At 38.9% G+C, this 11,258-nt stretch overlaps 1 protein-coding gene across 1 annotated transcript in view; it reads right to left on the bottom strand.

Annotated features, from left to right (window-relative positions):
• Positions 1-8,772: 8,772 nt before the first annotated feature.
• Positions 8,773-11,258, bottom strand: part of LOC123969339 — a 3,783-nt gene continuing 1,297 nt past the window's right edge. The window contains exon 2 of the mRNA XM_046046635.1: positions 8,773-9,627. Within this exon, the coding sequence (XP_045902591.1) occupies positions 8,882-9,627 (746 nt within the window). The 3' untranslated portion in view covers positions 8,773-8,881. The remainder of the gene's footprint in view (positions 9,628-11,258) is intronic.

Below are 11,258 nucleotides of genomic sequence, written 5' to 3'. Positions count from 1 at the left end.
GAAATCTTTTTGTATCCAAATCCGGCTTTAAACTTCTCCACAACAGTATCTCGGACCTGCCTGGTGTGTTCCTTGTTCTTCATGATGCTCTCTGCGCTTTAAACGGACCTCTGAGACTATCACAGAGCAGGTGCATTTATACGGAGACTTGATTTCACACAGGTGGATTCTATTTATCATCATTAGTCATTTAGGTCAACATTGGATCATTCAGAGATCCTCACTGAACTTCTGGAGAGAGTTTGCTGCACTGAAAGTAAAGGGGCCGAATAATTTTGCACGCCCAATTTTTCAGTTTTTTATTTGTTAAAAAGGTTTGAAATATCCAATAAATTTCGTTCCACTTCATGATTGTGTCCCACTTGTTGTTTATTCTTCACAAAAAATTACAGTTTTATATCTTTATGTTTGAAGCCTGAAATGTGGCAAAAGGTCGAAAAGTTCAAGGGGGCCGAATACTTTCGCAAGGCACTGTAATACTAAACAAATAAGCTGCAGTCAATACAGAGTAATACTGTGCGCATGATAGTGGCTGATGGTGGAGAAGTGCAGCCATCCTGTCAGTAATGCGATGCGCAGCGTAGTCCATTAGGAAAACATGTTCATTTAAGTCTGTTTATCTTGTTTAATGTAAATAATAGTAGTACTAATTACAATGACAAATACATAATTTGTGATTCTAAATAATGGTTGCTGATAAATGAATTAGAGACTCCCACAGATGCATGATTTTTACTGCTTCCATGGGAGCTCAGACCTCCATAGGGAGTTGAAGTCTCACGTAACTCGAACCCTGGTCAGCACATTGTGAAAGAGGTTGGCGAGTCATTTTGTACAATAACAGTGGATGGAACTTGATGTTTGGAAAAATTACAAGTACCATAAAATTTGTTAAAATGTTATGTAATAAAAAGTCTAAATAACTTTTTGTCATATAATTTTGAATGTAGGCTAGTTATTGTAAAAAGTTGAGGTCCATAAATTTCATCTCTCAGTACAGCAGTGCGGTGCCTTTTAGTAGATTCATATTTACTGTGTTTATGAGAATAACCCAAATGGACCACTAATGTTATAACTTAATACTTGAGACTTTATTGAACCCAATGGGGGAATGTTGAGGCAATTCATTTAATATTTTTAGTGTGTAGGATCTTTGGAATGAGCGAGTATTGGTACCAAAATGTATTTAAAAAACCCAAGATTTATAAACGTGACGTTGATAAAAAGCTAACAAATGAGATTTTCTTACCAGCAAAGCTGTGGCAGAAGCATCCTGCGAGGAGAAAGCAGAGGTAGAGCCACATCTCTGCAGCCTGTGAACCTTAAGTGACAGAGGACTAAAATACTTTCTTTTATCAGGAAGTTATGAGTAATGAGGTTGTGGGTAGAAATGAAACTTGTGTTACTGGCTGTTAGTAAGAACTGCAGGGCTCCAGACTATTTTTTTCAAAGGGTGCAAGTTAAAATTCCACGTGGTTACCTTTGTGCGAGTGTACGGTGATCATAAGCAGCTCTACAGCGCCACCATTTCCCTCGCAAAATGCCCCTTAAGTGCGAGCACAGTGTTAATACTGCAACCTACCGTAATCTCTTAAACTTAAACTTTTCACTGAGTCAATGTGTCATTGTTCATCAACTAATCAATCACAGCTTGGATGGGGAGAGACATTGAGAATGCTACAAATGTGCTACACAAACTTCTAAATGTTGAACTCGTTCTGCATAAATGGTGATTATTGATGAATTACCACTTAGCATTAAGTTACAGACTAACTCAACCACCACGTAGAATATTTTTCTTGCACAAGCATTTAATGACTAAAAACTACCAACAAAAATGAAACAGCAGTAACTGGAATAATATTATGGTAGTGGTAAGCTATATAGTATACTAATATATGAAATTATAATCAATATAGTAACAATATATTAATATTATACTAATAGTATATTATAAATGAACATTGCACTTTTCATTTATTGTTTTAATATTATACTACTACACACATTTATACTTTACTCCTCCAGGTTGTGGATAGGGCCTCTGCAGTGGACAGATGTAGATTTAAAAAAGATGCAGGCAGGAGGTAGAACGAGGGGAATGCTCTGCTGTGTTTATATTGTAAGCAGTGCGGCGCGTCCGTTGCAGGCAACTCTGAACTTGTCACCAGGTCAACACAGTTTAAGCTTGATTCTTAAGCTGCACAACAAAAGTAAGAAACATAAAACTTGCAGGGGCCGATGCATCACCACAAAACACTGAGTCCCTCCACACTTTTTACCAGCGGTCATTGATTAATATCGGTACCTTTGTTTGTCTGGCACCAGGAGCCATGTACTGTACATGTGTGGAGAGGCTGGGTGAGTTTGGGAAACTGAGTTGAACCGATTTCACATAAAATTTGCCCCCAGAACACAGACAACAGTGGACAATTACAAGATAAAAAGTCACAATTACTTTTAGCTCCTAATTTTGATAAAAAACTAAAATAAATGTGTTATCCAGGCTTAATGAACAGAAATGAGCTTCCATAAACATGTTTAATAAAAAATAAAAACAACAGTCAGTGGATGAAAACAAGGAGAGTCACCATGAAGATCTCAAGTATCTTCACCAGAGGTGATTCAATTCGATGAAGCCTCTAACTACTAACCTAATGGGCAATAAAGACAAAGAACTATTTTAAGACTTTGTGCAACTCTACGATGCATCCTGTGACTTAAAGCCCCCCCACCCCCAGCCAGTTTTAAAGAGGTGGTATTATGCTTTTTGGCTTTTCCCCTCTCTTTTATTGAGTTATATACCTTTTTTGTGCATGTAACAGGTTTGCAAAGTGAAAAAGCCCAAAGGGAGTTCCCATCTCCCACAGAAAACTCTGCTCTGAACCGCTTGAAAACAGCTCGTTTGTAGTCCAACCCTTCACTTCCTTTACTTGTGACGTCACTGTGAAATAAAGCTTGCCAAGCAGCTAGCGGGGTCAGGAACGCCCTCAAACCAAGCTAGTCTGAGCGGAGGCCCTTTGACTTTAGTAAGTGGAATCGCCATGTCGAGACGCTGTATTTTTCGTTGTGAGCGGCAAACATCTATGCATCGCCTTCCAAAGGATGACTTTGTGAAGAATCAGTGGTTGAAATTCATTTTTAACACGATTCCTCAGAAGTACAACCAGTACCTCATCTTGTGCTCTAACCATTACACCGAGGACTGCTTCCTGAACCAGCAACAGTTCAACTCCGGATTTGTGCAACGTTTAGTCCTAAAAGACGATGCAACTCCGACTCTGTTTGGGCCTGGACATTCACAACCTCATCCTGTAAGTATGCTTTATTGGTTGCGAATTATATTTGAAATAAACACGGCAATGTAACAACATTGCCTATAACCTTAGGTGTGTGCTACTGTTTGCTACACAACGTTGTAACTGATTATAATAACTATCTTTCGTATTTCTTGGCAACAGACGTTTTCAACGTCGGTGGGCATTGTCGAGCAGTTTTCACAACTTCACCTAAATATGAAATTAAAAAAACATTAGACAACCTCCAGGCAGTCAGTAAACATTAAGCTGATACTGTCAGGTAGAGGCAGAGCTCGGTTAAAACATTACGTATGAAATATAAATGTGTTACAGATTAATAACTTACCACTCAGAAACGTCTTGCTCCAGTCTAGGTTGTGAAGCTGGTTCTGGTTGTTCTGCCGTTGTTTCTGGATCTGACTCGGGTTCAAACATGTACAGCAGAACCGAAGCCATGGTTACCGGCTGAAGAGGGTTTGTTTTGGATCACACTACCTTGTTTCTTACGACCCGCCCTTCTCTGCTTCTGATTGGCTAGTAGTCCTTTCCTAGGAACTGCGCATGTGCAACTCCCAACAAAGATATGGTACAAGTAAGATGCATCACTCTGTAGCTCAAGAGCGGAGCGTACAACAGACAGGCTGTACAGAGGAGCTGCAGCAATGTGCAGTATGAGGAAAAAAATGGTGTTTTTTTGAAAATTAAACCATGTAAACCTGTTCTGGGACAACCCCTAATTAAGATTTTGAACTTGAAAATGAGCATAATATGACCTCTTTAACTGCCGTTTTTGGTTAACGTTCTTTCTCAAACAGAGAATGGGGGTGTGGTTAATAGTCGAACGTAATACATTAGCATGACAACCAGAAACTGACCGGCTGGAGTGTTCGCTAAGGATATGCTGTGTTAACATCACTACACTGTAAAGTTTAGTACACTTTACTGTCTGGCAGGAGTAGCCATTACTTACCCATGATAGAAACTAATGTGCGCGTATCAGCTGTTACCAATCATACAGTTGATGGTCCTGTCACGCACTGCACAACTGCATAACAATTGAATCCAATTCAAATTAGCTTTATTGGCATGAATGTAATAACATTGCCAAAGCATCATATATACAACATCATATATACAACACGTTGCCAAAGCAAAGAGGAGGAAACTAAAAAATAAAATGAAGACCCTCTGTTAGCTAACTTTCTGCAATAACTATGCTAGCTAACTACACCTGGCTAACTACTACTTAGTTAACTTAGCTAACTAAACTAGAAAACAACTAACAATCAGACAGAGAGACATACCGACTGTAAGTTCTAAGTAAATTACATGATAAACTGGTTAGCTAGCTCACAACGATGTTTATCTGGGGTTAGGGTTATTTGATGCTCTGACAAAGAGGCGTGACAGTTTTTTAACAAGGCATGACAGTGCGCCTGCGCCAGCTTGGAGAATGACGTATGACTTATAGAATTATTATAGTCATACCTCACCACCCCGTTGTAGCAACTAAGCAACGTTTGCAACTTTGAGCACAAAATAAAGCTATTTGTCCAAAAATATTTGGCGAACTATGTGGGTAATCAACATTGTAAGGAAATGACTCAGAAAAATATGAAATTTCATAGAAATGTCGAAATACACTGGAGGGGGGCTGCAGGTTAGGAAGTTTCTGTAAAACGGCCCCAGGCTCTCTTTCCTCTCCTCTGAGTGATCACTGCACCCGCCTTGGTGCCTGGTCCGGTTGTTTGGGCCGGGTGGATCGTGGTCTGCTGCTCTTTAATCCAAAAACCCGTCTTCATCTTCCAGTGACTGTATTTATGTTGGAGGCAATAAAGCCGGGAAAAAAAAGTGTGGCGAAGTTTGAAAGAGCTGCCGGCTGCTGCTTCTACAAGCTGCTGGTATGAGATAAAATGGCATTTTTGAGGGAAAAAAAGTCGTAATGACTTTTAATCTTTTCTATTTGATTTGACATAGACAAACAAGTTTTATTTACTTAACTGAAATAAACTTAAACAAATTTAATAATGTTTTGTCAGTGGATGAAAACAAACTCCAGTTTGATCCCAGAGGAGAGAGTCACCATGTGAATCTTTACTATCTGCACCAGAAACCTTCGACGAAGCCTCTAATAACCTAATGGGCAATAAAGATGAAGAACTATTTTAAGACTTTATGCAACTGTAAAATGTAAACAATGTAAAAAAAGCAGCATTAAGTAAAACATTATTGTTATATGTTATATTATGTAGTAGAGTGACTAGTAGTAGAGAGACCAGGTATGGTTACAACATGGGGAGAGTTTTAACGCCACCAATTCCACCAATTAGGGATAAGACAGGAGTCATGTGATCATTTCAGTATTTACCTACTTCCACCCTGATCCCACATTGTGGTTGTCAAGGATGAAAACGGGCACATAAAAAATACATTGAGAAAAACTTATTTTGAGTTTAAGTAAATTTGTTGATTAAGGCTATATTTTGTTTTGCTGTCCAGGGTTACCAGCATTCCTTTGTCAGCACTGTGACTGATGATTTTGGATGATTAAACACACACACACACACACATTGTTTTTTTGTTAAAGATAAAGATGTACAAAGATGTTCTTTGATTAGGTAAATTGTAGTAGTGTTTTTTAGTATACTGTTAAGTTTGTTGTCTGGCAGACAAACTTACACACACACGAGTCAATCAGAGTCTGTCTGTTACAGAGAGAGACATTCTTTTGTTTTAATAACTATGTTTTGATGCATATCATGAGGTGTCGCGTCTGTTTTTGCATCATGCATGTGTTCTAGCCCACCCCGTTTATGGGGTTAAGTTGCAACAAAGGAACACCATGTATTTGACATCAACTCACGATGTCTTTGCCATTTGTAGTAAACAAATGTGGGTACTCAAGATAAAAAAATTCAGGAAGTTATTCGCTGAAGCTATAAGTGTTACAACAATACCCTGGCTCCCCAAGGTACAAAAAGTTCTGAATCCGTGCGGTAGATGCTTCAGCCGGCAGCTTAACCAGCTGCACCGTATTCCTTTGCCAAAATGACGTCCACAAAAAGTGCTTCTTTCTGCCAGCAACAGGCTCAGACTGTTACACCTGTGACCCCCCTTTGTTTTTGAACAGAGTATTGATTTGTAAACGTGGCGTTGATAAAAAGCTGACAAATGAGATTTTCTTACCAGCAAAGCTGTGACAGAAGAATCCAACGAGGAGAAAGCAGAGGTAGAGCCACATCTCTGCAGCCTGTGAATCTTGTTCAGTGACAGAGGACTAAAACACACTCTTCTTATTATCTAAGAGGAAGTTATGACTAATGAGGTTTTGGGTGGAAATAACACTTGTTACTGGCTGTTAGTGAGAACTCATACTGGAGCTAGGAGCTATGTACATGTGTGGAAAGGCAAATAGGACTGAGATGAACCGATTTTACACAAATGCTCCCAGAACACAGACTGTAAATATGTAGATATTACAAATCCGCTGTTTTCAGCAACAAAAGTCATTTACAACATTAACAATGTCTACACTGTACACTATTTATGATCAATTTGATATTGTTTTAAAAATTTTTCTTTATTTTAAACACAAGGACATTTCCAAGTGACCCTAAACTTTTAAACCATAGTGTACATATGTTATATTTCCCACTAAGCACCTTTGCATGTTCTGCAATTGCAGCTGCATTAAATTCATTTAGTGGTTAGTTTTTGGTTAGAGGGAAAAGAGAGAAAAATAAATTTTGTGCAGACCTGACAGACATACTATCTCTGCTGTGCAGCAGTTTAGCCGCTGATACCCTGAGAAATATCCTCACACTCTTTTTAATACAGTACGTTTATTGGTTTATATTAAAACACAACAAAGATATTGAACAGAACAAACGTCTGTCTGGATCCATGTGTCCACACTCTGAGTGGATCCTTTTCTTTGGTGCTCTAAGGACAATAAAATCCATCCACCATCCACTGGCAAAATGATCCGGGTCACTCGAGCAAGGAGAGCCCAGCAGAGAAATGAGGAAATTATTATTCCATGTACTTTTACTCTGAAAGTTTACTCTGGTTGTTGACTGGTTTGCAAAGTTGCACTGTGCTGTATGTTTTTGCTGTAGCATTACTACACCACATGTAATGGTTTTAACCAGTAAATGTAGGCCAAGGCTACATTTTAAATGAACATATGTAGTGAAAATACAGCAACATTATGAAGCTTTATAAGATGGCACAGTTTGCATTAAGTAGGCTTATTTCATGTTGATAGAAGTATGATGTAATTGATATTCTGTGAAACAATTGCTAGACATAATAAACCTCTTTTGTACAATGCCTTTCAGAGACATGCTCTACATCTGCTGGATGAGTAGTTCCTCTTCCTCGTGTTCCTGGCCTTTGGGATCCACAGAAGTTGATCTGGCATCCACCCATCACATGTCAGCAGGATCATAACAATGGACTTACTGTCTCTGCTTTCTCCTGGGCTCACTATATACAAAAACTGACAGTAAATACAATATGTACAAAGCTAACTATGAATGAATGACCATGAACTATGAAAAGTGGCCAAAACATTAATGTATCAGAAGATATAACGAGATCGGCGGTGAAACTAACGGTACTGTAGCGCTGACCGGAAGCCAGTTGATGTGCAGTTTGTAAAATAAAAATTTACGTCACACTGCGTTGTGCAAGTGGAGAATTCTACTCTTTAAAAGTTTTATTGCTGTGAAATTATGCTTTTAACTACAAGTTCTAATGGTGAATATTGAGACAAGATCATCCAAAAATATATATACAACAGTGTTGCAGTGAAGCTTTATAGTGAATGCAGTAAATATTAACATAAGAAACACAAAAGATGTGTTAAACTTTTGGCAAAATTAGTGCAACAAAAAAGCCACTAGATGGAAGCAGGGTGCAGTCAGCTAAGTGAGAGGTGGAGATCACTGGGAGGAGACTGAGGATAATAAAAGATGGTGTTAGTACATCTTTAGCCTGCCAAAATGTAACTCAGGTTTTTGTCTTGTAAAAGAATAAAAACCCTTTTTGCACCGATCTTTGAATGACTCCAGTCAGTTTTTTGCACCCTGTGTTGTCTATTTTAACAAAGTTTTTATAATAGCGAAAATATGTTTTGGGTTTTCAACTGGCCTAGCCCGAACTGTGTCTTCATCACATTCCCTCAATTTTTTTATTCTTAACTACCGGCCTCAAGACTACAGTGAAGTAAGCAAAGACATTTTAAGTTGTCAGAATGAAACAATTTGTGAAAAGGCCCATAATCAAATAATAATTAGATAATTGAGGTAAAAAAAAAAAAAATAATAATCATAATTACGAGTTAAAATGTGAAATTGTGAGATCAAATAAAAAGTACAGATTATGAAAAAAAAATCCTAATTGAGAGAGAAAATAATAAATGAGTATATCTCATCATTTTGACTTAACATGAAAAAATGTATTACCCAGGTCCAAGTTTTATACATATATATATTTTTTAAACAATTTGTGCAACTCTGGGATTCAGCCTGTTAAGTGTGAACAGTTTCTAAACAGACAGTCAGCGCCAATGCTGAGAACTAAATGTTTCCTGTCTGTGGTGGATTTTGAGCAAAGTAGTACACACACTCCTCATAGCTGCGTCCTCCAGTCTTTAGCTTGTTAACGGTGCTGTACTGATTATAATTTGGTGGTGACAAGCTGCTTGGTGTTTCAGTGATGCTTGCCCAGTAGTAAGGACTTTCAACATCAGACTCCGTCCTTGGCTGCTCCTCGCCATCTTTGATCTCCTCATAAATCACCTCAGTCACAGTTTCGACCATGTTGGAGTTTGTCCCTGCTTTCTTTTTCGAGCAGAATCTCAGGGTGAAGAAGACTAAAAGCACTGATGCAGCACCCACGAGGACACCAACAGGTACTTTCCAAAGGTCTGAGGATCGCTGCGTCTCTGTGTCTGCTTCCTCTGCTGCAGCTTCTCCCCTCAGGCCTGGTACAGACCCAAAACCCAGTCCATCGTTTCTTGGTGTGACTGGTGCATTTCCAGCATTGGGACCCACCATGTTGGGATCTGTTGTCACTTTCAGATATATTTGACTTTTATTGCACATATACATTGCAGAGTCAGTAGACTGAACGTTTGTTATCAACAGCGAATTATCTGCCTGGGAACCATAGCATTTGTTAGTTTTTTTCTCTTCGCCATTTTCGATTGTGACAAGAATCACCCTTTCACCACCTATATAGCGGCTCCATTCCACATTTCCCTTCTTATGAGGACAGGGCAGCACGGCCACTGTGTTCTGCAGCACAGTCGTTACAGGAATGTCTGTAAAGTAAAAAGGCAGAAAAAAGTAAACAATATTGGTCGTAGTTCATTGGGTTCTTTGCGTCACAGCATTAAAGGACAAGAGGACAAGTAATATTTTAAATAAAAAGTCCCACCCCACAATTGTTTAGCCGTAGTCAAGTTCACCTAACTTCATCTGTTGCAAAGTGCGGTGCTGTCCCTTTATACTATTTCGGACCCTTAGAGCCTCCCTAACTCAAGCACTTACCACGTGATGTCAGCTAAGTCTGTGAGGGTTCAGGGCTTAGATTTTAGGGGTGGAGATTGGGATTCAGCCTCTCTTTGTTTTTAACACGAAACTGAAGTCTCCCTCAAGGACAGTTCTCACTCTGAAATCTTATGAGAGGCGAGTTCTTGCAGATAGATGATGGTGGAAACTTGAGTCAGTTTTGGAGAGTGGAGTTTGTTGTGTCAGAGTAACGTTAGGAAATAAATGCTAGCATTTAGCTAGCAGTCCAGCCCACACTTGCCGTAACCCAAGTCTATCTCGGCTAGTAACACCTGGCCCGTGTCTGGCCCAAACAAGACTTGCCATAACACACGTTGGGCCCAGCTCATGGCATTTGGGAAAAATTTAGCCCACATAACACTTGCCAGTGTCGTAACTGAGCCGTAAGTGCCAAAAGTGGCCCTGATTAGGCCCAAATCTGTCTGCTTTCTGGCCAGCTCCTCTACGTACACAACAAACACCTCTCCCTCGTTTCCCCTGCCGTCTCAAACCTCAAATTAAAACATAAAACCCTGTACTTCATTCAAGTTTTATAAACATCTCTTCACCACGTGTAGAAAGATAGTTTACTGGTCGTGCTTAGAACTCAAAAGTTCTCAAATAAATGTGATAAAATACCAATAAAAGTGAATTCCCAGCTGACACCAAATGTAAACTGCAAAAACATCTTTGACAGGGACGTGCACAGGAATTTTGAAGGGCAGTTGCTCTGACCTGAAAAAAGGCAACCCCCCCCCCCCCCCAAAAAAAAACACACAAAAAAACATGGGCTATATGAAGGACTGAGAAAAAAACATTTTTTTATTAAAAAATATACAAAAAGTAAAAACACTTAAATACAGCACTCAATAACCTAAACTACTATTAATAACAAAACAGAAAAACATGACTCGAGTCATGAAAAAAGAGTTCCTTATATTATTGTTTATTGTTTTTTTTAATCATTATTATTTTTATTTTTTTTTCCTTTTTTTTTTTTATTTGAAAATAAATAATCTAGATTGAATTGACAGATGGGGAAAACTCGCTTCTAATAAAATATTAAATAAAAAAACGCTTAGATTTTGGAAAAAAATACAATCCTTTTTTAACCTTTTGGCTTCCCGTACATTCAGTTGCGCTTCTAGCTCGTATTCACTTTTGTTGGTACGTATCACGTATGGTAACTGGGCAAAACTACGCATGATTTGTTGTAGTATGATTGCATAAAGGAAGGAAACAGGAATTCCGGTAGGGAACAGAATCGACTGACGTGCAGGCAGCGCTGCAGCAGTGCAGCCACTTAAACAGAGTTTGCCCTTCCCCTACTGACTTTCACTTTCGGTGCCCGAATGGAAGTGAATGAGGCTTTGCGATCGCGATTATTTTTTTATTTTATTTT

Source organism: Micropterus dolomieu, linkage group LG01 (assembly GCF_021292245.1).
Source record: "Micropterus dolomieu isolate WLL.071019.BEF.003 ecotype Adirondacks linkage group LG01, ASM2129224v1, whole genome shotgun sequence".
NCBI lineage: Eukaryota > Metazoa > Chordata > Actinopteri > Centrarchiformes > Centrarchidae > Micropterus > Micropterus dolomieu.
Note: the sequence above shows the minus strand (reverse complement) of the source record. Positions and strands in the feature narration are given on the sequence as shown.